At 50.0% G+C, this 25,744-nt stretch overlaps 10 protein-coding genes and 1 long non-coding RNA gene across 14 annotated transcripts; 6 read left to right on the forward strand and 5 right to left on the reverse strand.

Annotated features, from left to right (window-relative positions):
- Nucleotides 1-3: 3 nt before the first annotated feature.
- On the reverse strand, nt 4-1,663 carry psmb6 (proteasome 20S subunit beta 6). Its single transcript, XM_088362812.1, has 7 exons — nt 1,501-1,663; nt 1,016-1,083; nt 867-932; nt 716-781; nt 480-609; nt 267-411; nt 4-189 (listed from the first exon to the last, which is right to left on the reverse strand). The coding sequence occupies exons 1-7, from the start codon at nt 1,597-1,599 to the stop codon at nt 62-64; spliced, it is 702 nt and encodes a 233-aa protein (XP_088218938.1). The 5' UTR covers nt 1,600-1,663; the 3' UTR covers nt 4-61.
- A 58-nt stretch (nt 1,664-1,721) lies between these two features.
- On the forward strand, nt 1,722-3,662 carry xrcc3 (X-ray repair complementing 3). Its single transcript, XM_088362805.1, has 7 exons — nt 1,722-1,940; nt 2,243-2,380; nt 2,452-2,643; nt 2,742-2,896; nt 2,978-3,190; nt 3,255-3,292; nt 3,378-3,662. The coding sequence occupies exons 1-7, from the start codon at nt 1,883-1,885 to the stop codon at nt 3,607-3,609; spliced, it is 1,026 nt and encodes a 341-aa protein (XP_088218931.1). The 5' UTR covers nt 1,722-1,882; the 3' UTR covers nt 3,610-3,662.
- A 235-nt stretch (nt 3,663-3,897) lies between these two features.
- serpina10a (serpin peptidase inhibitor, clade A (alpha-1 antiproteinase, antitrypsin), member 10a) lies at nt 3,898-6,254 on the forward strand. Its single transcript, XM_088362797.1, has 6 exons — nt 3,898-4,064; nt 4,338-4,631; nt 4,700-4,972; nt 5,080-5,353; nt 5,422-5,569; nt 5,631-6,254. The coding sequence occupies exons 2-6, from the start codon at nt 4,346-4,348 to the stop codon at nt 5,817-5,819; spliced, it is 1,170 nt and encodes a 389-aa protein (XP_088218923.1). The 5' UTR covers nt 3,898-4,064; nt 4,338-4,345; the 3' UTR covers nt 5,820-6,254.
- An 840-nt stretch (nt 6,255-7,094) lies between these two features.
- On the forward strand, nt 7,095-9,289 carry LOC148381401 (uncharacterized). The gene is made up of 15 exons (XM_088362813.1): nt 7,095-7,203; nt 7,260-7,375; nt 7,440-7,465; nt 7,535-7,575; nt 7,646-7,702; nt 7,777-7,848; nt 7,923-7,978; nt 8,042-8,098; nt 8,165-8,238; nt 8,308-8,387; nt 8,455-8,528; nt 8,592-8,618; nt 8,693-8,821; nt 8,891-8,963; nt 9,046-9,289. The coding sequence occupies exons 4-13, from the start codon at nt 7,562-7,564 to the stop codon at nt 8,794-8,796; spliced, it is 615 nt and encodes a 204-aa protein (XP_088218939.1). The 5' UTR covers nt 7,095-7,203; nt 7,260-7,375; nt 7,440-7,465; nt 7,535-7,561; the 3' UTR covers nt 8,797-8,821; nt 8,891-8,963; nt 9,046-9,289.
- Nucleotides 8,713-15,815, reverse strand: LOC148381402 (uncharacterized). Of its 2 annotated transcripts, XR_015854524.1 has the most exons (4): nt 15,436-15,815; nt 10,990-11,073; nt 9,040-9,255; nt 8,713-8,792 (listed from the first exon to the last, which is right to left on the reverse strand). It is a non-coding gene; the product is annotated as an uncharacterized LOC148381402 (long non-coding RNA). The 2 variants fall into 2 exon arrangements; XR_015854523.1 differs by lacking the exon at nt 15,436-15,815 and having other exon boundaries at nt 10,990-11,141.
- asb2a.1 (ankyrin repeat and SOCS box containing 2a, tandem duplicate 1) lies at nt 12,393-16,121 on the forward strand. Its single transcript, XM_088362786.1, has 10 exons — nt 12,393-12,463; nt 12,609-12,821; nt 13,134-13,244; nt 13,412-13,581; nt 13,727-13,882; nt 13,941-14,186; nt 14,238-14,409; nt 14,483-15,065; nt 15,183-15,336; nt 15,457-16,121. Exons 2-10 carry the CDS (start codon nt 12,616-12,618, stop codon nt 15,591-15,593), a joined length of 1,935 nt encoding a protein of 644 aa, XP_088218912.1. The 5' UTR covers nt 12,393-12,463; nt 12,609-12,615; the 3' UTR covers nt 15,594-16,121.
- On the reverse strand, nt 15,997-16,901 carry LOC148381404 (cytochrome c oxidase subunit 8A, mitochondrial). The gene is made up of 2 exons (XM_088362815.1): nt 16,545-16,901; nt 15,997-16,349 (listed from the first exon to the last, which is right to left on the reverse strand). The coding sequence occupies exons 1-2, from the start codon at nt 16,659-16,661 to the stop codon at nt 16,236-16,238; spliced, it is 231 nt and encodes a 76-aa protein (XP_088218941.1). The 5' UTR covers nt 16,662-16,901; the 3' UTR covers nt 15,997-16,235.
- A 148-nt stretch (nt 16,902-17,049) lies between these two features.
- Nucleotides 17,050-19,485, reverse strand: ubr7 (ubiquitin protein ligase E3 component n-recognin 7). The gene is made up of 11 exons (XM_088362800.1): nt 19,332-19,485; nt 18,841-18,966; nt 18,577-18,710; nt 18,452-18,512; nt 18,275-18,370; nt 18,151-18,204; nt 17,984-18,089; nt 17,675-17,901; nt 17,446-17,611; nt 17,315-17,376; nt 17,050-17,240 (listed from the first exon to the last, which is right to left on the reverse strand). Exons 2-11 carry the CDS (start codon nt 18,955-18,957, stop codon nt 17,151-17,153), a joined length of 1,113 nt encoding a protein of 370 aa, XP_088218926.1. The 5' UTR covers nt 18,958-18,966; nt 19,332-19,485; the 3' UTR covers nt 17,050-17,150.
- A 667-nt stretch (nt 19,486-20,152) lies between these two features.
- Nucleotides 20,153-20,711, forward strand: LOC148381406 (uncharacterized). Its single transcript, XM_088362814.1, has 2 exons — nt 20,153-20,378; nt 20,524-20,711. Exons 1-2 carry the CDS (start codon nt 20,165-20,167, stop codon nt 20,619-20,621), a joined length of 312 nt encoding a protein of 103 aa, XP_088218940.1. The 5' UTR covers nt 20,153-20,164; the 3' UTR covers nt 20,622-20,711.
- On the reverse strand, nt 20,265-25,534 carry LOC148381407 (galectin-8-like). 3 transcript variants are annotated; one of them, XM_088362807.1, is made up of 9 exons: nt 25,407-25,534; nt 25,076-25,164; nt 24,758-24,965; nt 24,574-24,693; nt 24,400-24,501; nt 24,232-24,320; nt 24,001-24,166; nt 23,760-23,924; nt 20,265-22,992 (listed from the first exon to the last, which is right to left on the reverse strand). In XM_088362807.1, exons 1-8 carry the CDS (start codon nt 25,443-25,445, stop codon nt 23,775-23,777), a joined length of 963 nt encoding a protein of 320 aa, XP_088218933.1. In that variant the 5' UTR covers nt 25,446-25,534; the 3' UTR covers nt 20,265-22,992; nt 23,760-23,774. The 3 variants fall into 3 exon arrangements, with proteins under 3 accessions (XP_088218933.1, XP_088218935.1, XP_088218932.1); XM_088362809.1 differs by lacking the exon at nt 20,265-22,992 and having other exon boundaries at nt 23,582-23,924; nt 24,400-24,498; XM_088362806.1 differs by lacking the exon at nt 20,265-22,992 and having other exon boundaries at nt 23,582-23,924.
- On the forward strand, nt 22,150-23,512 carry LOC148381408 (claudin-20-like). Its single transcript, XM_088362811.1, has one exon. It carries the CDS (start codon nt 22,254-22,256, stop codon nt 22,971-22,973), a length of 720 nt encoding a protein of 239 aa, XP_088218937.1. The 5' UTR covers nt 22,150-22,253; the 3' UTR covers nt 22,974-23,512.
- Nucleotides 25,535-25,744: the final 210 nt, after the last annotated feature.

The raw sequence follows: 25,744 nt of genomic DNA on the forward strand, positions 1-25,744 counted from the left end.
CACTGACAGCACAATCAAAGTTTTATTACCAAAATTAACATGTGTATGCATGCATGTGCGTTCAGTGGGTGGAGAACTTGGGCAGCTGGTTTCCCAGGATGACACGTCGTTCCACGCCCGCCTCGGAAATGGTGGCCATCCGGATGACGCCGCCGCTGGAGCCGTCTCGCTCCATGGCCAGCGCCAACGCTGGCGTACAAAAAAAACACACGCCTTTAGCATGCTGGGGATCTTCCAGTTCATTTATGGATTTGGGGACAGCATACCTGTAGCGGTCATCTCCTCACATTGCTCCTTGTTGAGTCCAACCTTGTAGTTGGAGTCCATGAAGCCGTAAATGTACGAGCTACCGCTGCCGCCCACCGACACGGCCTGCCTCACCAGCATCCCGCCGATCGGAACGCAATACACCTGACACGCACACACGCATGTCACCAGGAGAAACTCTTCTTCTTTACCTTTGGAGCAGTCAGTGTTACCTGTCCGCCCTTCCTGCGGTCCCAGCCAGCCACCAGGATGCCGGCGCTCAGATCCTCCCTGTAGCGATAGCAGCTGGCTCGGAACAGGTTGGCGGCCGTCTCCACCAAGGGGGGCTCGTCTAGCTCGATGCTGGGGGCGGGAGCAAGGAGTCGTGACTTCCGGTCAGTCAACGTGAAAGCGCTAGGCTAGTCATCCGAGCGCTCGATGCTACATGGGAAGCAGCAGCGTTACCGACCTGTGGAAACCCAGCTGGTAGGTGACCATGTCAGCGATGGCCTGAGTGTCTGCGGCTGATCCAGATCTATAACACAAAGACACACATCAAGAGAAAGGAAAAAAACTAGGAGGAGGGGCGGAGCTTTGAAGAGGAAGCAGCGTAAGCCAACCTGCAGCAGAAGATGCGGTCGTGGATGGGCGTCAGTTTGTCCGTCACTCTGTTGGCGATGTACGCTCTGGGAAATGACACAGATGGACACAGTTGACAATTTGTCGAGAGCGAGTGCATGCACACCAAACAAAATAACAAGATAGTCACCCGGTGGTGGTACGGGAGTCGGCGCCGATGACCACTCCGCCGTCAAACTCCACCGCCATGATGGTGGTCTGTCACACAAAAGCAAATGACAATCTACTCAGAACTCAAAAGTCTATTTTGAAAAAGGACCACAAATAGAAAATGTACAGAAGCACCAAGCCAGTGCATGCCAAACAAGGAATATATATAACACTATATTATTCTGCTGCTTAAACACCAAACAACACTAGTAACCCCCGCCTGAAAGAGGGTGTAAACGCAAATAAGATTAATAGACCTGCCATATGGTAATAATTTAATAGGTTGAAGTGAAGAAGCTTAAGAAAATCTATAGAAAGGAGTTTTCCTGTTCGTTCCACTCTGCTTGTAGCATTGTTAGCTACTCCACATTTGCTGTCTCATCCAGCCGTTGTGCGGAATTAAAGTATCCTCCACAAGCATGGGATAAACTTAGGATTCATTCGGTAGCCTTGAGAGATACCGACCCCGGTGCTGACTTCCTTGTCGGTCCAGTCTGGAACATGTTGAGTTTGTGAGGAAATATTTTGCTCAAAGCGCCTCGTAGCTGTCGACATCGCCGCCATCTTGCTCCTACTCCTTTCAGTTTCCGTTTCAGTGGTGCGGTCTTGTCGCGCCGGAAATGACGTCACTTCTTCACCGTGTCGCGCTTTAAAGGACGCCACCTATGAATTTGTACGGAACCTGTCCAAACTCACCACGGCTTATGCGGTCTAGGGAGGCGGAGCTTCCAGGGCTGCGAGGACCCAGCCTTCAAAGTAGCCAAGGAGGACGCAGCCCGCGAATTAGGACACAGCTAAAAGTGATAATTTCATAAATATGGCAAACCTATAATTGGTAAAGAGGGACATGATGTCATGGCGGCAGCTGGAGCTTCACCCCAGGATCATCAGCGCCCTCCAGAAAGGTGAGCACATTTTTCGATGAAGTTATCTTTGAGAATGCGTGCGTCAGGTTTCCTACATTCAAAAATGAGTCGCTCTACATGACACAAGTTTTGGATCCAACGGCACCAACTTCATGTTATCATGTGAAATTTCAAAACAGGTGGTCACGTTACGTAACAATAGATGGATTTTCAAAATAGTTGTCGATTCATTTGAAATTCAATCAGTTATGGATTGGACGTCTAGCAGCCAGTCCTACTTTGGAGCTAGTGTGGTAGGACTCTACCCAATTGACTTGTTGGTTCTGCTCCTTCCCTACCAGCTGGCGTCCGATCCGTCAGAGACGCGCTGTGCATGTCAGGTCCAGACCTGCAGAGGCTCACCTCCCTGTCAGCCTCAGATGTCCGGCGGCTACTAACGGCCGCCGCTCTGCTCTGCAGGCCCCGCCGCCCGCTACCAGGTGACATCCGGCCTCGTCCCCAAAGGGTGACGACTCGACTGGCTGACCCACCCGAGCGTTTGCGTGCGCAGTTCTCGTGGCGGATGAGTCCGGGCACAGACTGAGCCTGGGCTGTCCCGTGTTGGACGGGCTGCTGAGAGGCGGCCTTCCCGTAGGGGCCATCACTGAGCTATCTGGACAGAGTGGTGTCGGGAAGACCCAGCTGGCTCTACAGCTCTGTCTCTCAGTGCAGTACCCGGTCTGTCATGGCGGGCTGGACTCGGGTCAGTTGCGTTCAGAGGCCACAATTTGACCTCAATCGGGCCGGAGCAGAATATTTGGGGTAGAAAATAACTACTGTTCCAAATGTGCGTGCTTGTAGGAGCTGTGTTTGTGTGCACAGAAGACGTTTTCCCCAGCAGACGTCTGCAGCAGCTGATCCGAGAACAACCGCATCTTCGCACTGACGTCCCCCCGGACGTGACCAGCAGCCTTCGCTTCGGCGATCGAGTTTACATCGAGCATGCTGCCGATCTGGTGGGTGTCCCCTTGTCTTATCCTGATTGGTGGAACGCTGCCACGTGATGATGTGCCCCACTTTTGTTTGTCCGTCTTCAGGCGTCGCTGCAATCGTGCCTGAAGCGTCGCGTCCGGCTTCTGCTGGCTCGCCGCCTGGTCCGCTTTGTGGTTGTGGATTCGGTGGCGTCTCTCTTCAGGTCCGAGTTCGGGCTCGCCGATTGGCCGGAGAGAAACAAACAGCTGCTGATGCTCTCGTCCATGCTGCGCCACCTTTGCCACCAGTTTGATTCTGCTGTGCTCTGCATCAACCAGGTAACGTCCACACGCACACATGCGCACGTTCTTGGCATTAACGGCAAACAAACGTGCCTTGCAGGTGACCGACATCTTCAACAACTCAGAAGAATTTATGGGGTGAAGTCACATTTTGTAGCATACAAGCTAGCTACCGACGCGGATGTATTTCAGGTGCACTCACCCATTTGCTTGTTTCCGTCAGTCCTTCTTCCACGAGCGTGTGCCCGGCGTTGGGCTTGGCCTGGGCCAACCAGGTGATGGTTCGATTGATGATGCGGCGTCTTCAGGGCACGGTGACCAAGGGCGAGCAGGGCAGCGCCCTCCGCAGGTTGGATGTGGTGTTCGCACCTCACCTGGCCAGAGCCGGGCGGGACGCCGCAGTGTGGAGGGAGGGCGTCCGAGGACTGGAGGCCGCCGACGAGACGCCCAGCTGATGTTTGCCATTTTTATATATCACAAATACAATTGAGCTGTACTTTTATCAAGAGTTAACGTCTCAGTTGCTGATTACTGACTGGACGTTTGTAAATACTAAAGGAAGTAGTGATGCTCATTTCTAACTTTTGCTCCTTTTTCTTCTTTGTCTAGTTTTGTCCTTTATTGGTGGAGCAACGGCCTTAATCAACAGTAGTAGTAGAACAATAGCTCCCTCTAGTGTTAAAATTAAAAAAGTATCGTTTAAGTCTGTCTTACAATTGAGAGGTTCCGCTGGGCGCTTATTTTGAAGGGCCCGCAGGAAGACGCGGCTATTTCTGGTGAGCGCTCACTTGACAATGATAGGCAGTTTTTGAGGGACAAACAACCGGACAGACAACCAACTGGGCAGCTTCACAGTGGGCGTGGGCCGTTTATTGCTACAAGATCAAGAAGCAGAAGAACCTTCTCCAAGGTGTGTTGCTCGTTTCGTTAGTGACTTCCGGTAGCCGTGTTATCGGATAACGGTCAGTCGATGGCATCATCCATTCGATTCTATGTGCGCGATGATTATACATTCGGAGCAAAAAGTCAAGATGAATCCACTGCAATGACGTCATTAAGAATAAACAAACACCGAGATGGAAGCCTGCTCAGTACAGAGCTGCCAGTATGCGGAGTAAAAATATTGTTGACTGGCTAGTACGTTCCAACGTACTCGTTGCTTAATGTTTGTTCATTTCTATAGGTAGCACGATGTCGTCTGTTCCTCTGACCGCATTGGCGGTTCTTGTCCTGGCGGTTCCGCTCAACTGTCAAGCCGCCACCGACGGAGCAGTTCGGGACGTGATGGACAGGAACTTTGTCTTTTCAACGCGTTTGTACCGGGCGCTGGCGAGCCGCACCGACGACAACGTTTTGGTGTCAACGTTGTCGGTGTGGCGCGGCCTGGCGGCGCTGCTCGGCGGTACCGGCGGTACAACGCAAGAGCAGCTGCTGGCGGCGCTCGGACTCACCGGATTGGACCCTCAAAACATTCCAGGTTCTTGTCCACGTTCAGACTCGCAGGGGGTGTCCGCCATGTTTATCTGTCCCCTCCCTCGTCCTCAGATGTGCTGTCGACGTTGACGAGCGGCCTCTACCTGAAGCAGGGCGTGGCCGTGTTCGCCGACCCCAGCGCGCAGGCGTCCCCGTCGTTCACCGACTTTCTGCAAAGCAACTACAGCGGCGAGGTGAAGAGCGTGGCCTTTGACCCGCCGCGGGACGCTGCCGACGCCATCAACGTGTGGGTCCGCCAGCAGATCGGTGATGAGGTTCAGGACGCGGTTGCCGATATGGACCCCCAGGCAAAGTTGCTCCTTGCCACCGCCGCCTCCTACCAAGGTCAGAAAAATGAACGCCTGTTTTCCAAAATAGATGTTTGCAAATGTCTCATTTGGATCATCGGAAAACATTTCAAAAGTCGACATGCTCACTTCTCCCCCACGCAGCCCAATTCAGCCAAGCGTTCAACGCCAGCGTCACTCAGGTGGAACGCTTCTACGTGGACAACTACCACGTGGTGACGGTCCCCATGATGTTCCGGGCCGACAAATACTACCTGGCGTACGACCGCTCGCTCAAAGCTGGCGTGCTCAAGCTGCCCATGACGGACGGGACGGCCGCCTTGGTGGTGCTGCCCGACCCAGACGTGGACATCGGCTCGGTGGAGGAGGCAGTCACCGAGGAGAAGATCCGGGCCTGGATCCGGCAGCTCAAGAAGACGTGAGTTATCTTCACTCACAGCTGCTCAAAGTGCTGCCACTAGTGCCTTCTTCACGTTCGCCCGACAGGAAGCTGGAGGTGCAGTTACCACGCTTCTCCTTGGATCGATCCTACTCTCTGAAGGACGTCCTGGGCACTCTGGACATGGTCCAAGTCTTCCAGGATGACGCCGACCTCAGCAAGCTGGGGGCCGCTCCAGGCCTCAAATTGTCACAGGTGAGGATGCTGTCCCGTCTGGGTCCTAACGTCATAGCCTCTTAACGCTCGCCGTCCGCAGGTTCTTCACAAAGCCGTCGCCGCGATAGATGAGGGCAGCCAAGGAGCCACCTTAGGAGCCGGAGCCAGCGTCTTCTCCACTCCTCCCCCTCGACTGACCATCAACCGACCGTTCCTCTTTTTGGTCTACCATCAGAGCAGCGGCGGCCTGCTCCTGATGGGGCGAGTGCGCGACCCCACCAAGAAATAAGTCCGTCTTCCAGGTCGTCCGCAAAGGTTGAATGGAGGCAACTGGACTCCCAAGTTAACGTAGCGTCGACGTCTTTCGAAGACAACGTTGCGCGTCATGGGCGAGACCCCAGCACTCTCCACGACCTGAAAGCAGGAGAGACCCTGGCCCTGAAAACGTCGGGGGGGGGGGCAGGTGGTGGATGCGGCGAAAAGAGCAAAGAAGGAGACTCGGCGCCTTCAAATTTCTAAGAGGCCGAAACGTCAACAAACGACAAGTTGCCTCCGTTCAAGCTTTGCGACTCGACATCCTTTGCGCCGCTCTGTTATTTAGCCAGTGCAGTACCCAAAGTGTCCAGAGGGGCGGCGCTGTCTGCATGCTTTGCACCCTTTCACGCTATGCCCGATTGTTTCATGTTGTCAGTATAAATACATACTATTCATTTGTATTTAACAACTCCTGTGTTCTTGTATTCTTTTTCTTTAATTCAGTATATTTATTCAATTCTCACACACCCGATCAAATTTTTGTATTTAAGCCAGTGGTTCTTAACCTGGGTTCGATCGAACCCGAGGGGTTCGGTGAGTCGGCTTCAGGGGTTCGGCAGAGCTGGTATGTCACTCGTATACGTAATAATGTGCAAGACTCAACGGAATACGAGGCAAAGAGTCCTGCTCTGTAATATATTATGTGTATAGACTTACACAAAGCCATGTGTGAGATTCGAACTTGGTTCTCCTGAACTCAAGGCAAAAGCTTTAACCACAAGACCATCACTGGATCTTAAAATGATGAAGACATTTTCTGTATTTGTAGATCAGTCGTGCCATGAACGTTAAATACATAATAAAAATTCGAAATTTTCATGGCAATGTGGCCGAATGGTATAACACTTGGCCTGGTACTCAGTCGACCAGGGTTCGAGACCAGCTATGTCCAATACTTACACATTAAACAGAGCGTTACCCAAGATTCGAACCCGAGTCTCCTGAACTCAAGACAAAATCTTTATCCATTCGGCCACCTCAGACACAATTATGCAACCTCGCTTCTTTGTACTTAGGTGTCACTTTAGACTTTTTACGGCAATGTTTGGATACTCATACTATGAATACGAATAAACCAGCTGACATTTCCATGTAAATACTGGTTGAATGGTTAACCCCGTTGCCTCCCGTGCAATTGAACCGTGGTTCGAGACCCGGCCCTACCTAAGTGTTACACCTTGCCATTTTCCCTTGCTTCCGTAGACGGCTTTTATTTTTTTTTCCCTTTTGCTTGTTAATGACGTCATCACAAAATGACTATATAAGACGTCACAAACGCGACAATCGTTCTCTTGCTCACTTCTGACAGCGTCTCGCCGTGCTGCGCAGCTCGCTTTTACACATGCTGCGTTTCAAAGGTAAGTCTTCACTATTCTTTAACCTTTTAAAACTAACTGCTTTTGCTCTCTTTCAGCGTCAACTTGCACTTTGGACGTGCTTACACCTTGCTACCATGCGAGCTAAAAAGCGAGCGTTGGCTGAAAATATCTCCGACCTTAAATTGCATCAAACGCACTTTTACTGCCCAAGGTAAGAAAACGTTTGCAGAAATTCACGACAGAATCTAATCAAATTGTCTAATATCTGTCTACAGGTGCGACTCTTCCAAACGAGCCTCAAGTAACTTACTTTCTGTTCGAATAATGTGGATTTAATCAACTGCATCTAACTGTCCATTTTTGTCCACAGGTTTGCATCTGCGACAGAAGACCCAGAATGACTGCAAAAAGGCAAAAAACCCGTTTTTATTTGAAGGACAATTGACGAAAGTACTTAACTTTTTTGTTTTTTTGTCTGCAGGTTTCAAAATGGCCGGCCGGCTTGCAGTCCTGAGAGCCCCGACTTCATGAGACGTTTGCAAGTCCACTCTTGCTATCAAACAAGCCAAAAATGTAACACTCTGTGGGTTACAACGTTACCTTGTCTTTCAGGCCAACGAACTGCGGTTGGAGAGACGTTCAGCAGAGCTGTTCCTGCCTGCGTTCTTCATTGGTGAAACACCTGTACACTCACACGTGAACAATTGTTTGACCAATTGATTTCAGCCTGTGCATTCTCTTCCCGTTTTGTCCACCAGGTGGAGCCAAAGGACCTGGTACCAGTCCGCTGCGTGGATTGAAGTCAAAGCGCCAGGTTTGAAACGATTGCAATGACAAATTTGACAGATCAAAGTGCTTGACCAGTTTGTTGTTTCAGGTGGTGCTGGTCCAGGCAGTCAGGAAAAAAGGAGTCATGATCTTCCAGTCCTGGCAGGTGACTAAACTTTGCAAATGTGGCATGGTAAGAACACTAACCTACTTTTTCTTTGTCTCAATGCAGTGCAGCTTCCAGTAAGAGTGCTGCAAAAACCTGCTACCTGCTGGGCCAAGAAATTCTCCAAAACCATGCTAAAGGTTTCAAGGCTGTTCCCATTTTCAGTGTTGCAAATCAACTTGCTTGACCGTTTCCGCCTTTGTGTGCAGGTGTCAGTCCAGGAGAGGATCTGCAACATTTCAACAGCTTGGCCTAATGTTTCTCATCTAATAAACGTCTTCAGCAGAAGGTTCCTGTCTACAGTGAAAAATAAAAATGGTAACCCAAAATGGAGTCAATGTTCCTTTTCTTTCCAGGCAGAAGTGGCAAATCCTGGTCCAGAAAGTGGAAAAACCTGCCAGTGGAGTAGAAGCACCTGTGGCTGTTGCAGGTGAAGTGAGCCTTTCCTGGTATGCTTGTTGCTAAAAGCTTCAAGTCGCCATCTTTTTGGCAGGGGCACTTACTGGAGAGCCCTCTGCTGGTAAGAGAAGGAAAGTACATTTCATTTCAGCCACCATGTTCCAAAATGGGAATGATTGTTTTTTCTGTGTCCAGGGTGGTGCACGATCAAGTACCTGCTTGTGGCCAAGGATCAGAGCACAGCAGCATGCTGGCAACACATACGTTTTTGTTGCGTCCTTGCCTCCAAGTCAACCTGAGAAGTGGACAATATTTGCACTTAAGGTAATATGCTCATTACTGCACAGTCCCCATGACAACTTTGTTCAATTTTTTTTTTTTTTTTTCTGACAGGTCGCAAGGAACGAGCAGCCTTCTGGTCATACAGCTCTCAATACTTGATGCCATGAACAAATCTTTCCCACTGGTAAGTTTCATGCTAAACTTTTTCCTGCACTAAACGTTGACTTGTCTTTAGGCTTACAGGTTTCTTTTTGTCTTACCTCCAGGCGCAGACTCCTCGTCCAACTGGCCGACCACTTCACCACTCGTCCCACTGGCCGACCACTTCACCACTCGTCCCACCGGCCGACCACTTCACCACTCGTCCCACCGGCCGACCACTTCACCACTCGTCCCACCGGCCGACCACTTCACCACTCGTCCCACCGGCCGACCACTTCACCACTCGTCTTCTAACTGTTTTGTGATTGTGTACTCTGCAAAAGAAATAAAGTTTGATTACAAAGAACACTTAAACTCTTAACTCTTCATTCTCAACTTTAAAATTATCTTCATTTAAAAAAAAAACCAAAAAAACCTAAAACTTTTTTCAGATTTTTTTTCCAGATTTTTTTTTTTTTTTCCGGGATTTTTTTTTTCCTAATTTTTACCCCAGATTTTTTTTAAATGAGGCGGGTCAAAGCTGCCATACTGCTTTATGATTGGCTGAGGGCTCAGAAAGTGGGTGGGGCAATGAGAATGAAGGTCAGCGATTGGCCGAAAGGTGGGCGTGGTTATGCAAATGAGGGGTCATGTGATTGGTGGAATATAAAGTGGGCGTGGTCTCATTAATTTGAAGCAATCTGATTGGTCAGATTGGCAAATACTGCATTCTGATTGGCTGTTGGAAAAGTGGGCGTGGTTATGCAAATTTGTGCTGCGCTGTGATTGGCCAGACTGAATTTGGGCAGAAGCAGGAGGCGGGGAAAGTGACACTTAGGTTTTTGAAGGCAGTTTTCAGTCTTGAGGTGAGCGTTGTCCTTCCGTCACTGCCATGGACATGGCTTTTTGACTGTTACTCTACATCTCACATGACTCAAAGTGACAGGAGTCCTGTGAAATGGAGACTAACAGTCAAAAAACCCATGCCCATGGCAGTGACGGAAGGACAACGCTCACCTCAAGACTGAAGTCTGCCTTTGAACACCTAAGTTTCACTGGAGCAACCACCAAGCATAAACATTTTCCAATGAGTGAAGCAAATTTGCTCATAAAAACACAAAGACTTGCATTCCAGTTGATTGATTTATATGACAGAAAAGCAGTTTGACAACATTTGAGCAGTCAATGTTTGTGTGAGACTAATATAGTTGCACTCAAACATTGGCATTGACAGGCCTTGCATGGAAGCAGCTTAAGAGTTTGATGAGCTCAGGTGAGATGTCGCTTACTTCTGATGACACGAGTGCCACTAGGGGGAAGGTGAGCTCATTGAAACAGCTGACATCTCTCACCGAGACAAAAACTAAGTGCCAGCTACTGCATAACATCATCACACACTTTTGGATGTGTTTTTCAATGACATTGATGCAAACCAAGTTAGTTGAGTACAAATCAAATATATATTTCTGACTAACCTGGTTTGCATCAATGTCATTAAAAACACATCTAGAGGTGTTTGATGTTTAAGTTGTGCAGTAGCACAGTGGCACTTAGTTTTTGGCCCAGTGAGCAATGTCAGACGTCTGCATGTGCTCACCTTCCCCCTGGTGGCAGGCATTAGAAGTGACATGCAATGAGCACCTCAACCAAGGTTTCACAGTCCTCAAAATAAAAAGACTCGTTTTATGTGCCAAATGTTCTTTTTGTTAAACTATTTCCTTGGCAGCTTTAATGATACACTCTCCTATTACACTCGAATATCACAAACTATGAAAGGACCGAAACAGTAACAGAATACTCAACCATAGAGCATTAGCGCCCTCTGCGGGAAACATGTTGTACTGCATCCACCCTACATAATGTCTTTTGACCACAACTTCGGAAACTAATGGCCCATCTGCTGTTACCCACTACCTAATTCACCTGGAAACCGTCAAATAATTCACAGCACGCATTAAATTAGCTTTACAAAATAATATTACGTCTCATTTGACTTGTTGATGATCTTCTCTAGTCACCGAAGGGATAATACTCCATATAAAAAAAGAAGGAATCACAACATGCAGTACCTTTCGAAAATATGTTGGCATCTAGATGTTCAGATAGACGACCAGCAGCCGACGTGGAGCCTCAACTTGTAGTTTGGACATCAGCTTTTGCGTGGAAAACATACAAAACAACATGGAGGTCAAACGCTTTTTCCCAATCAACGTTTGATCGACAGCTGGACTTGTGGGCGGGCTCGCTGACAAGCCACCTTTATTGATATTGAGGAGCTCGTGTCGTAATGATGCTCCTGCATATTGAATGAATGAATCTATATTTCGAACATGATTTAAACAATAAAAAACAATAAAAAACAAACAATATATATCACTGTTCGAAAAGGAGTAGGAAGAAGCCTAAGCTTATCATGTCCTACCCCTATCCATCACTTAGTTCCAAGTGAGTACATTAAGATTCAAGATTAAAGAATTTTTATTCGCCATGTTTGAGCGTGCCAAACAAGGAATTTGACTTCAATACATCACAGCCTCTGTTCAACATTTAAGTGACTAACAACACTCAGGATATGTGAAAAATTACAAATATTCTCAAACATCCCCTGATTTTAAACTTCCAAAAAACTGCCCGTTTATGGGCCAAATGTTCTTTTTGTTAAACAATTTCCTTGACAGCTTTAATGATACACTCTCCTATTTTTAGCACTTTATTTAACATCGAATATCACAAACTATGAAAGGACCGAAACAGTCACAGAATACTCAACTATAGAGCATTAGCGCCCTCTGCGGGACACATGTTGTACTGCACCCACCCCACATAATGTCTTTTGACCACAACTTCTGAAACGAATGGCCCATCCGCTGTTACCCACTACCTAATTCACCTGGAAACCGTCAAATAACTCAAAGCACGCATTAAATTATCTTTACAAAATAATATTACGTCACATTTGACTTGTTGATGATTTTCTCTAGTCACCGAAGGGATAAGGCTCCATATAAAAAAAGGAAGGAAACACAACATGCAGTAGCTTTCGAAAATATGTTGGCGTCTAGATCAGTGGTTCTTCACCTGGGTCCGATCGAACCCGAGGGGTTCGGTGAGTCGGCTTCAGGGGTTCGGCAGAGCTGGTATGTCATTGCCCCGCCCCCAAAAAGGTTAAGAACCACTGATTTAAGCATTCACATGCAATTTCTGCAGAAATTGTACAATTTCTAGTTTTTTAAATAAATAATTTTTAACTAAAAAATCATTTAAAATGAATAATTTAAATAATATTTTTAAAATAATGCCTTACTTTTTATGGTCATTATAAAAAGCCTTGCAATAATTTCATTATTTTAAATGATTAATTATTAGAAAGCCTGACCCCAGATCCTGAACCGACATTTGCTTGCTGTTGTCATGCTAAATGTAGGGCACCAAAATGTGCTTCAAGTGGCCATACGGGTCACGTGGTGAAAGACGAGAGGCGGCCGCTAAAAAAAGAAAGACGCCGCTTGCAGACGACACACGACTGGGAAACGGCAAAGTTGGGTGAGAACTTTTCTTCCCTTCATTTTGTTTACGCTTGTCACATGGTCAAACATGACAGCTGCTTCCAACAACCCTACGTTGCTCTTGTCTCTCACGCGTGACTTGAGAAGGTCAAAACGTGTTCCCACGTCTCGCCTTGTCTCAGCGGCGTCATGGCGGCGGAACTGGACGATTATTCCGCGTTCGGCGAGCTGAACGACGAAGAGCTGCTGCAGCTCGCCATCCAGCGCAGCCTGGAAGACAAGCTTGCGGGCCAGCCCGAGCCAAAGGTCAACAAAGTTCAACCGCTTGTAACCGAGCAGCAAGGCCCCGCCCACTACAGCTCGCCAAACCCGCCCTGCCAAAAGATGCCTGACATGTACGTATTCGCTTCCTGGACTAATGATCGCATAACCCAGAATGATGAATTCAAACAAAATTCATCTTTTTCTTTCATCCATTGCAAAAAGAGTGTTTTGAGTTGGCCAACAAAATATGCTCATATCTCAAGGCGCCAGCTTAGCCCCGCCTTTTCTTTCTCAAGCAAATTTGCAGGAATCTGACCACGTAGAGCGCATGACGGCTTACGTGCGGCTGAATGGCTCTCGCCCGCCCGCCCGGTTTTGGTCCAATAGTCTGGCACCGAGACCTCCGTGCTCTGATTGGCTCCCGTCTGGTGTGTGGCTTGCAGAAAAACCTTTGAGGGCACCGTCAGCCATTTCACCACCGGCGCCGGGAAGAGGATGTTGGCTTTTCGCCAATGGGACGGCACTTTGCTCCACGTGGCGCCAGAACTTCAGGAGTACGTTTGCTCCTGTACCCTAACCCCATATCCGACCCATAACCCTGCACACTAAGCGCTTAGTGCCACACGTAACTTCCAGTCTCTTTCTGCTCCCGCATCCTAACCACTTAAGCACTAATCAGGTCAGATGGGGTCAGAGGTCACGCTTCATCTGTGTCGTTCAGGGAGGAGGAGCCTCTGTTTCAAGCGATCCGCGCCGGTGACGCAAGGCGCCTGAAAGATCTGATAGCATCTTCCGGAACCAACTTGATGCTGCCTAGTAAGCCCGACTGGCTCGCCATCCATCAGGCGGCGTCTTCCAACCAGGAGGCGTGTCTCAGGGTCCTCCTGTCGGGTAACCGCAAACGCCACATTTAACAAGTAGACTGAAGTATGTGCCTTCATTTTTGAGTAAAAACATAAAAAATCAACTTAGAAGGAGACATGCTAAAATGCTAGCCAGCTAACAACTCTGTATTTGTGGGCGGCGACCACCTCAGCCCAACCAGGGATGGTCAACAAGCGCACCCAGCGTGGAGAGACGGCGCTGCTGGTGGCGGTGGACAGGGAGCATCTGCCATGCGCTCAACTTCTGCTGGAGAACAACGCCGACCCCGACGCGGCCAACCGGGATCACGAGACTCCGCTGTACAAAGGTACGCAAAGCGCCGTCCGGCCGCGTGCCCATCGTTGATTGTCATCTTCACCCCGTAGCCTGCGAGAGGGACAACCCGGCGATGGTGGCCCTGTTGCTCAATCACGGCGCCGCCATCAACGCAAAGTGCTACCAGGGCTGGACGGCACTGCACGAGGCCACCTGCCACAACAACGTGGAGATCTGCCAGATGCTCCTGAAGGCCGGAGGCAAACACTGCCCAGTCGATAATTACGGGATGACGCCGTTCTTGATGGCTGCTCAGAGCGGACAAATGGCTTCCCTTCGCCTCCTGGTCAAGCACGGTAAGTCAGAGCCACTTGTGGCGACATCAGCTTGACCCTCTTTGACCTCAGGGGCAGACATTAATACCCAAGCCGCCGACGGAGCGACGGCTCTTCACGAAGCCGCTAAGAACGGGCACGCCGACGTCGTGGAGTTCCTGCTTTCGCAGAAAGCCGACGCCAACATAGCGGGAAAAGCCGGACTGCTGCCGCTTCACATCGCCGCCCGCAAAGGGAGCGACAAGTAGGCCTAACCCCCCCACGGCCCCCCACGCACGGCCTATGGTTGGGACACGCCTTCCTGTTTTCTTTCCCAGCATCGTCTCCATGTTGATCCCAGCCACAAGCAAGGCGAGAGTCCGGCGCACCGGCATCAGCCCGCTCCACGTGGCCGCCGAGCACAACCGCGACGAAGTCCTGGAGACCCTGATCCAGGCCGGTTTCGACATCAACGCCCAGCTGTGCGAAGAGCGCTCCAGGCTGTACGAGGACCGGCGCAGCACAACGCTCTACTTTGCCGTGGCCAACTACAACGTGGACAACGTCCGCATGCTGCTGAATGCCGGCGCCGACCCCAACCTGGACGTGTTCGGGCCGCTGCTGGTGGCGGCCAGGCAAAGTTGCATCGAGAGCGTCACGCTGCTGGTGGAACACGGCGCGGACATCAACGCCCGCATCGCCACCCACCCCACCACCTTCCCCGCCATCTTCATGTTCGCCATGAAGTACCTCCCCATGTTCAAGTACCTGCTGGACAACGGCGGCGACGCCCTCTCCTGCTTCCACTGCGTCTACGGCAACGGGCCGCACCCGCCGCTCCAAACCGGCAGGTCGCACCCGGGTCACCTGGAAGACCACGAAAGACAGCGGCCGACCGGCGGCGTGACAGCAGGTGTTCAGGTGATCCAGGCAGCGAGCTATTGACAACTTTTTAGCACTTTTCGTCCTAGTCGACATTTTATTCGTATTATCATTAGAGTCCAGCGGTCCAGTAAGTATATTTGCGCTTCCTGCCAGTTCTGCGAAATGATCTCGGCGCCCAGCATCAGTCGGTGGGCGGGGCCGATCATCGACGTGCTGCTCGACTACGTGGGTCACGTGACGCTCTGCTCACGACTCATGGAGCACTTGGACAGCTACGACGATTGGAGCGTCATCAAAGACAAAGCCGGTGAGCCACCCAAAAAGTTACCTGGCCCGGCCCACGACCGCTTTGCGCGTGCGTGCATTTCAAAATGGGAAAGTCGCAATTAAGGCAAGTTGAAATTACCTTTTGTGGTTTTGTGCGCAGCGTTACCGCGGCCACTTCTGCAGCTTTGTCGCATCCGGATCGTGCAGCTGGTGGGACGGCGGCGCTTAAAGAAGTTGGACCTCCCTGGAAGTTTGATCCGCTTTTTGCAGCACCAGGAAGCTTATGTGGACTTGTGAGTCGGTGCACAGATTTTCTCTTGAGAGAGCCAAAAGCGTGTCTGCGCGTGACGACAAGATTCCACGTGGAGGATGGACGCGGTGGAGGCGTGTTATCGTTTGCCAGATTGTCATAGCTGTCACGTGACGGCAGCTTGCTTAATGCTAACATAAATAGCATCAAGTGTTGTCTGTCCTTCGAGCAACGACTACTTGACCACCAAGAGTGCAGCAACGCACGTAGACATACAGACAAGACAATATTCTTTATATTTTCTGCTGTACTGAGAAGCAAGTCCGTCTGTCCTATACTGCCCTCGTGTGGCTAAGGTGCACATTGCAAGATTAGCAGTGTAAAAAAAAAAAAAAGCGGCGTTACTTAGTTTCATTGCTGTATATTTGTATAAATTAGGATATTGTAGAGTGTGTTCCTCAATAAAATTTTCATTTTATTTTATTTTATTTGATTATAAGTAAGGAGATCTAGGGGAGATCTCAGTCATAGGAAGTGATGTCATCACAATAAACACAATGTTCTTTAAACACAAACTTCCTGCTCGGGGAATCTGATCTTTTTTTATCCTCATGTTAATTTTGGGCCATCCCACCAAAATATACAAACATTGTAGGAGGCAGGCAGGCAGGCAGGCAGGCACTGGGCGCTCATCTGGCGTTCTTGTAGAGGGACTTGCGGCGATACTCGGGCAGATGATGGAGGATCCAGGCTGCCGGCGCCAACATGGCCACCGTGAACACCGACATGACCAAAAAGGTTTGCTGGTGGAAAAATAAAAAATGAACACAAGCGTCCACTTGGCCATTTGGTGCTCTGCTGCATTTTTGCCTGATTTGTCACCACGGTAACCAACACAGTCTTTATCAAACAATTACACACAAATGATTCTATCATTATGTAACAATGCAGATCATTGAGTGACACATCAGCAGAGTGACGCTTGGGAAATTCCTTACCCCGGCCCCGATGCGCTGCTTGGGGGGTTTGCTGAAGACCTGGGCCACGCTGACCTTCGCCAAAACCTTCTTGGGAGCGCACAGGAAACTCGCGGCCGCCGTCTTCCTCAGCGCCATGCTCACGCCAGTGCCGCTCGCCCTCGAATCAGTTCGTCTTCACTTGCTGCTTGTATACATCATTGGGGGGAACGGCGGAAGGGAGGGATGGGGGGGGGGGGGGGGGGGGGGGTCCGAGTCAACAGAACAGCTGATTACATTTTGTTCACAGAAGAAAAGACCAGACGTGATGGAAACACATTTGAAGGAACACATGCCCCTGTCAACTGCACACGTACACAAACGCACAACAGGGTTAAGATCATTTGGGATTTTGCTTTTGTGTTTGAAATTCATTCAATTTCAGTATATTTTTTCAAACTTAACTCCTTTAGTATGTTTCTTAGCTGTCAACACAGACGTCACTTCCCGTTTGCTGGCACCTTTTGAAGGCAAAAACGCAGCAAAATCCAAAAAGCGTGGACGGCTTTTATTTGGCAGTGAAAAGGAAGAAGAGAAAATGTGTTGATGTGGTTAAAAAGAGCAAGTGCGGGCAAAAGGTCAAAGGGGTCATGCGCAGTGGAAGCGGCCGTCCGCTTGTCTTCTTTTGCGACTTTGCTGCCGCTCAAAGAACTGACGGATGTCCTCGGAAGTGACCACCTAGGACACGGAAAATCTGCGTCAAGTATTACTTTTATCCAAACGCAATTCCCAAGTGAAACGAAGGTGCTCACCTTCCCTTCGGAGGCAAATCTTTGCAGGAAGTCCTTCAGCTCGCTTTTCATATCGTTGTACCCTGCCAGGAAGCACGACACGACGGCGTCAGCGCACCGGTTGGCCGGCGGCGGCACTTTGCGGGCTTTACCGTGGATGATCTCCAGCTGCTGCACGCGGTTGAGGTTGTCCAGCGCCGACATGAGCGGGTCGTGAGCCGGCGCTCTGCCTTCCTCGCGCTTGCCTTTATTCTCGTAGGCCAGGACCGTGTCCGACTCGTCCGTCAGGAAGGAGAGCCCCGCCTCCGTCAGCCTCACCTGAACACACGGCCGGACGTGTGAGCGCGTACCCTCGGCAACAGGAAGCGGCCCTGCTCGCACCTGACAGGCGTGGCACCGGCACAGCTTGGATCGCCACCCTGAAGGCCAAAAGACAGCTCCGGAGCGGGCCCGCTTGACGCCGGCGGCCTCCAGCTCCTTCAGTTTGCAAGTTGGCTCCACCCCGTCCTCCGGACGTGATCGCTTACTGCTGGGCTCGCCGGCCTCGTCCGCAACGGCGTCGGCGCCCTTCTCCTTCGCCACCTCCGACTCAAGCGCCTGACCTGGAACTGGATCAGAGGCGGGTTAGCTGGGCGCAATCTTGGAATCCTCAAAGAAAGCGGGCGATGGCAGCAAATTTCAGCCACGCACCTGCCAGCTGAGTGGCGTAGCTCCACAAGAACTCGTTTGCATTCATACACGACTCGCAGATCATCTCCTGCAGCTCCACGCAATCTGGAACTTCGCAGCCCAGGTGCTGAACACGCACAACAGTTAGTACACGTGTGTAGCGGGCTGTCAGGTCCACAAGATCTTACCCGGCCGTGCAGCCAGTCCTCACACAACACACACTGGATCATTTCGTCCTCAACCTGACAAGAGAACCGACCAGAAAGTAAGCAAGGTTTTTTTTTTTTCCGTGTAGGCTGTCCTGAGTGTCACCTGGTCTTCTGGGTCCGGATACGGCCGGCGGCAAGTGCAGTACTCTCCGAAGAAGTTGTGACTGTATTTATTCAAGCTGTTGACGTCGTCCTTGTCCTAGCTCACGTAACAAACACACGATCAGCGTATTTGAGGACGAGCGTGAGAGGGGAGGACAAAAAGCGTTTCGTGACTCACGTGAAAGAGTTTACATGGCGCGTCCACAAACTTGCCATTTCCGCAGTCACAGCGGAAATTCCTGAACAGAACATGGACATGGTCCTCAGTCATCCGCCAAGCGAGTGGCTTTAAGGTTTGCTCACCTTTTGGTGTAGAGCTCAAACAGATTGTGACCTTCGTGACACTTGTAGGAACACGCCAAACACACGCCAGCTGCTTGTCCTCCTTTCGGGGTGCATGTGCTGCAAGCGTACAGGGCCTGACGCTTCACATAGCCCTGCACACACACACACACACGCCAAGCTTTTCAAGTAACGAGAACAGAGAAGGGATCAATTGCATCCATATCTCAGGACAAGACTGCATCCTTGTTGGATCGTGCCAACGTGACGTTTGCTACACATTACCTGAGGATACGAGCAGTGGTCCGAGTCACTTCCAGCCAACACGGCGGACGCTTCTTCTTCCAGCTCTTCATCTTCCTGCAGGACGTCCACCAGAGAAACGGTCTGCTCCTCTGACATTTCGGCCACCTTGTTTTCGAGTGGAGAATTTGAGAAGAAAAGATGTGACAAATCTAGAAGATGCTCCAGCGAGGTCGCAGCTTCTATCCACACCACTCCTGAGCAAATGTCATCTCAACTCGTTACTACTCTGTCCAACATTTTGTTGTTCTGTCATCTTGATCACATGCATGTTTACGCTCTGCAAATTGCAATACCAGAATGATCGGAATGACTAAACCTTTGAATATTATATGGATCGAAATAAAGCACCCTAGTCGTAGTGAAGCAACATGCACTCGATAGTGTACGCGCCGCTAGTTAGTTAGCTTCCCAGTGAACGATCAAGCTGCATGAACCAAAACGGCCATAAGAGAATATAAAAATGATCTTACCGATGGAAGTCTGGTGTTAGAAGTAACAGAGAATCAGTGAGACAAAACAATCGCTCATTTGTCCTGCGAGATTCGCACACGGAGGAAATGTGCTGTCCAATAGTGTTGGCTCGTGAGTGAACGATTCGTTCAAAGGAACGAATTTCTTATCAGTGAACGAGAGTGAATGAATCACTTCCTAAAGTTCTTTTTTCAGTTCATATGACTTCAACCAGTAGGTGTCGGTAATGCGCATTGAAGCTGGTGCCGGTACACCATATGAAGTAAATTAGGGGATTTTTTTTTACCTCATCTAATATGTATCAAGCATACGAGCCGGTGTTTTAGAACAGTTTGAAAGAATCTTTTGAGTGAACTGATTCTACAGATTCGGTTCACTTAAAAGAACTGGAATGCACATCACTACTGTCCAAAGCTGCCATAGACATCACGTAGCTAGATTAAGGTTTCACGGTTTACGCCATGTTGGATGTCCTAATGTTGCTTCGTAAACCCGTAGAGGCAAAAATGTTTACATACATGTGCTGCAGGCCTGTATGGTGATATTATGAATGTGGTGTTGAATACAAAATTGAAATTCTAAATGAGTATCAAACATGCTGTCTGAGAGTCGCTCGGGCATGCTTTGTGTATATTTGATGTCTATGATATGCCGAGTTCCGGTGACAACATCCGGTTTACTTCCGCAATTTAATTTGGCGAAATATAAATGTTTGTGTACAGATGATAATCGTGCGGGTAATTAATGAATATTGAATTCAGAACGAGTTATAAATATGAAACGGGGAGTGAAAATTTATGCTGTGAACTTTACGAATACTGTACGTAATACTATGCGTGATGACGTAGCCAAGATGGCAGCTACCGCAATTACAGCAGAGTTGAAAATTAGAGATGGTCGAGCTCATAAAGTGGAACAAATAAAGGTCCCAGTCGAGAACACGCTCCCGTCTTTAATCACAGGGCTTCACAAAATGAGCGAGAACGTCTCACGGATTCTCAGCGAGCTCGTAGACAAGGAAAAACTCGCTGCAGGCTGCGCGGCTGGTAAGCACCCAGAACGCAAACTGCTCACAAAATAACAATAAGGCCCCAAAATGATTGTGCATTTAGGGAATGTTTGGCCGGATTGAACGATTAACCTGCAGATAATAATATTCATGCACGTTGCTCAATTGTCGCTCTGCTGCAGATGACGAAGAAGCCTGCGAAGACGACGAAAGCGACGACGAAGCCGAAAAAGAACCGAAGTCGGAGCCTCAACCGCCTGCGAAAAGATCCAAAACGTGATGAGTCCAACACAGAAGAGCAATGATCATGTAATTTCCAACACATTTTTTTTTTACACTAAAAGGGTCAATAAAAACTTGAAACAATAAATTTCCTTTATTGTACATGTCGGGATGAATAGATTTGTTAGCTTTTTTATTATTATTTTCTAATATAAATAGACCGTGTCTTAACTAAACTAAAAGTGCAAAACCCTTTACGTGGCGAAAGGATGCTGAGGACAAAATTGACATGACCGACACGGATGCGGGATGGAGGGAGGGAGGGAGGGAGGGGGGCGGGGCCTGTTATCATGTGTGCCAGATGGTTAAACAATTACAGCCTTGATGATGAGGTGAAAGGGCAATTGGGGCCTAATGGAGGTTGTTAAGACATAATGATGAAATGGAATGACCTTGTTTTTCTGCTCAAATGTCATATGAGCAACTCCATTTTTTGTGTAAAGCGCTCATTGGGAGTATATCCCACGTATTTGAGAATTTCTATGGGTTTAAAGATATATGTACATAAAAGCCCTTTTTGAATTGATCTACAGCAGATATTTCAAGCCAGCATCTTGCTGGACTTTAACGTTGGAAGTCTTCCGAATCGAGTTAAAACGCGAACACGAAAAGCTGAAGGCTTCCTAATGGAACTCCTGATTTGGACACTAACGACCCGTGACATGAGAACATCGGTGGGATTCTGAAGCCTTCGAACCTCGGCGCCGTTTCGCGCTCCGACGCCGACCAGCGTTGGAACAGCTCCGCCTCCAGAGGGGCGGCGTCTTGCCCGCGTGACATCACTGCGGCGAGCCCGTCGCCTCATCAAACCTAAAGGCGGTCTGTCGTTTGGCGCTGCCGATGCGCTCGGGCAGTTTTGGGCAAGTGATGGGGGGGCGCCGGCTTATTTTGATGTTAACACCGTAATAACACGGAAATAACGCGCTAGGGGCGGGATGCTTTTGGCTACCGCGGGGTCCCGCCAGTGATAATGGGAGGTGGGGGAGACGACTGGGATCTTATCAGCGTTTTGCAGAGGGTCGCCTGACTTTGATTGGACAAAAGACGCCACCTTTATCAGCCGAAGCCACGCGCCAAAGCAGATCTGCCACCAAAATCCCTTTCAATGCTCCTTGGCAAGGGGCAAAATCCTGGACCAGGACCGGAGCAGGACAAAGAGCCAGCGTCCCGTGAAGGGGATCCGGAAGTTGTCCGGTCATCGGTGACCTTCAGGTGAGACAGTTAGTGCTTCCACGAAGCCGCTCTTGCCGTCCAGGATGTAAGCGTGTGTGGTTGCCAGGGCGACGGAAGACGGGGAATCGGCACTGGGAGAGCGTCGCAGTGGCGTCCAGGTGAGACGGAGGCAGATTTCACATTTGAGAGGGGGGGGTCCTCCCGAGGGACACTGCGCATCTAAATGCTCATGATGGGGTCACGGGGATGGAGCAAACACGGGACAATAAAAAAAGCCTCACTGTAGACGGCATTTTGTTCTCTTGTGCTCGTTCTTACAAAATTCAAAAATGACAAAACTCTTGTCCAACACTCTAGATTTTCTTACACTTTGATTTGTTCTTAGACCTTCTGATCTTTTCGACGCTCTTACCTTCTCTTACTTGAGTCGTCGCGCTTCCTTTCAGGACTGGTCGCGATGCTTTCGGCCGCCGCGCAGATCCTGGCGTTCGTCCTGGCGCTGCTGGGCACGCTGGGCGCCACGGTGGCCACGCTGCTTCCCAACTGGCAGGTGAGCATCAGGGTGTGGTCCAGCATGGTGGCCCCCATGTGGCACACACGGGGGCTGTGGATGGACTGCGTCTGGTACGGGGCTGGCGTCTTCAGCTGCACCACCAACAAGTCCCCGCCGCTGGCGGTGCCCCCCTACCTGCAGACCACCCGGGCCGCCATGGTCCTGTCGTGCGTGCTGGCCGCCTTCGGTCTGTGCTTGGCCTCTCTTGGGCTCCGCTGCACCCGTTGGGGAGGCGGCCAACGAGCCAAGGGGCGCACGGCCGTGACGGCGGGGGGCTGCTTCGTCCTGGCCGCCGCCTTGTGCCTGGGGCCCGCATCCTGGTTCACTTCCGAGGTTGTGGCCGCCTTCATGAGCGCCCAGCAAGCCGACGGTAGCAAATACCAGCCTGGTGGGGCGCTCTGCGTCACCTTCGTCTCCGCCGGCTTCCTCTTGGCGGCAGGCGTCATCTTTTGCTTGTCCTGTCCGGGGTCGGCCTCGCAGGACTACCCGACCCCCACGGACATCGCGCCGACTCGGGCGGAGAGGTGGCGTCCGCAAAGGGTCGGCAGGGAAAAATCTCCGGTCGGTGTTGGCGCCTCCGAGCGGGATGTGAAGGACAGTTACAGCCGGCAGGAATACGTCTGACCTTCTCGCCTTTATGTGACTGAGAAGAGAAGAAGGTATTCTTTCAAGAGTTAGTAACCAAAGCCATCCTGATCCGGCGAGCCTGCATGCCGACTCCGCTCCATCTTTTCCCGGCGGCCCAGCGGGGCACCAACGAGGCAGCGCAGCGTGGAGGACCATAATCATGCTCTTAGCTTTCCATTATCTCCACGACGCGCCTCGGTGCACACACGCACGCACGCACACGCATGCACATGCGCAGCTGTATGAAGTCATTGAATGTAATTGCGAATGTCTTCTGACCTGCTCTGGGCCTCAATCACTTTGTCTTAAAAGGATCTTTTGACGTGGTTTACCTCTGAAAAGGTCAAGTCCTAAAGATGCGACGTCTTTTAAGAACCTATGAACCCTTTACCAACACAAGCGTTATGCAAATTTCATATTTCCTTAATTGCTTTTGTAATCAATTCATTTCATATTCATTTTATAACGACAGCACAGCTTTAAACAGCACAACTGGGCCTGTAGTTTCACTTAATTGTTGAATGAAATAAAATAAAATAAATTCCTAGCTCAGCATTATTTGTCGGTCTTCTCGATGGATTGCATGATGGCCACACTAGACAATGTCATCAAAGCATCGTTTTAATGTTGGACTCATTTTACATCATTTAAAGTATTGTGCGGAGGGTAGCAATGGCGAGTGATTATTTGTTATTAAAAAAAATTTTTTGGTTTTGGTTAAAGTGCAAATAGCAAGTGCAGTTAGCCAGCGGACATCCAGACAGGAAGTGGTGCTTTGCCCACCTCGACGTGATGACATCACATCAGCCGGGCGTCCATCAGCGACAGGTCGCCTGTCACTTGCAGTCGCGTTATGCTGGTCAGGCACTGAACTCGGTATTTGTAGTCCAGCTGGTGGACGCCGTTGACGGCCACGCGGAACGAGTCCACGTCGCACCGGATGATGATCTGAAAAAAACGAAGACGGTGGGTGTCAACAACATGGTGAGTGGTCGTTGATACAGTCGTGTCGTGATTTTGTGACCTCAAAGTAGAGTCCCGGTCCAAAGGGGAAAACATCCGTCTGGTGCTCCTCTTTGCCCCAGTAACCGGACAGGAAGGAGTTGAGCACAATCATCTTCTTTTTGAAGCGAGGGTTGAGGTGCAGCGCCCTGTCGTCTCCATCGCCCACGAACAGGTTGACGGCAAACCTGGAAAGCAAAGACATTGTCATGGTCACGGCCTTCATGGAGGGGGGGGGGGTCCGGCCGAGTACCTCTCTGCCCCTTGATTGGCGTGTCCTCGGATGGCGATGCTGCTGCCCACACGGAGACCGCCAGCCAACTCACCTTGGAACCCGCCGTGCTGCACGCAATCACATTTCAGAATCAAAATAATTCATAGTTGATATTAGCATTATATTATTGTTGAACAAATAACAAACCGGATCAGCTGACATGACGAGCATGTGCACACTTGCGATGTCATCGGACACTTCTGAGCGCTTGGCGTCCCCGTCGGTCAGCGAGGTGCCAGCGGACGTCTTCTGCAAAACGAAACACGGCCGGTGGCGTCACGTGACTTCCTCTCGGGGTCAAAGAGCCGGCCGGGCGCTCACAGATTGCGGTAGAACGGCAGCCACGTCAACGTGGACCTTTCCCGAGACGGCCAGGGTGTTGACCCGCTCCGGCGACAGTCGATGTTTGTAGTCCAACAGGTGAGCACCGTTGACCGCCACCTAAAAGTCACAGCGATCCACTTTACAGCCAACTGATGGGACGACAAGCGGCTCGCTCGGTCACCTTGAAGCAGTCGTCGAGGGCCAGCAACAGCAGCTCAAAGCGGGCGCCCCTGGCAAAGGGCATGCGCTGAAGGATCTCCTCGCTGCCCCAGTGACCCCGCTCCAGCGTGTTACACACCACCTGACCTTTGTTGACGCGCGGGTTCAAATGGAAGATGACGTCGGCGCGCGGCTGTATGCTGCTGCCGCACGTCAGGTCCACCTGGAACCTGCCAAGATGTTATGACCACACCGTTGAGTAAGGTAAACAAAATCGGGGAGATCTTTTGCAGCCCTATGTGAGGCAGTTCGGGAAGCGGGTCAGGAAGAGGGCACCAACCTGTCTGCGTCAGAAGGCAGCGATCCCTGGATGAGGATCATCTCGCCTCGGAGGAGTCCACCTCGAATGGTCCATGAGAACGGGATCGCCTGTCGGGTGGGTGGATGGATGATGACGTCAGCGCAGCAAAAACTATCGCTTATAAAATTCGAAAGGAAATCTAAACTGTAAAGTTTTTTTTGTGTGCGTGGCTGTAAAACGGTTTAAACATTTGGGTGTGTCGCAACGTCAAAGTAAGAAAAGTGACAAAAACGAATTAATTAGCAAGATTGTGGACGCCGTTTAAGTTAAAAAATAATAAAGTCAAAGCACGAAACAAGCCAAAACTCACCGGCTTGACAAACGTTTGTCTGCTTTCACTAAGCGACATTTTCCTTTCTTACAAGTCGCAACGGACGAACTTCGTATTTCCGTTTACGTCACTGCTCACGTGATTCGAACTCGAGACTCAACTGTCACGTGACTTGTGTTTACAGCGACCCAAATGTCATTGAAAACTTTTGTTTTGGGAAGTATAGGTCAACGACCCACTAGTATGCTGTACTTAACTAAAGTGGGCAAAATATTTTTATGGTCGTTCGTTTTATCGTGTTTACAACTTCATAGCCGTTTCTTCTGAAATGGTTATTTTTCATGAATAAAAACAAAAAAAAGTAAAAATTGATCAAG

The sequence above is a fragment of the Syngnathus floridae genome, chromosome 19, assembly GCF_059516105.1.
Source record: "Syngnathus floridae isolate MCC-2025c chromosome 19, RoL_Sflo_1.0, whole genome shotgun sequence".
In the NCBI taxonomy this organism is placed as follows: domain Eukaryota; kingdom Metazoa; phylum Chordata; class Actinopteri; order Syngnathiformes; family Syngnathidae; genus Syngnathus; species Syngnathus floridae.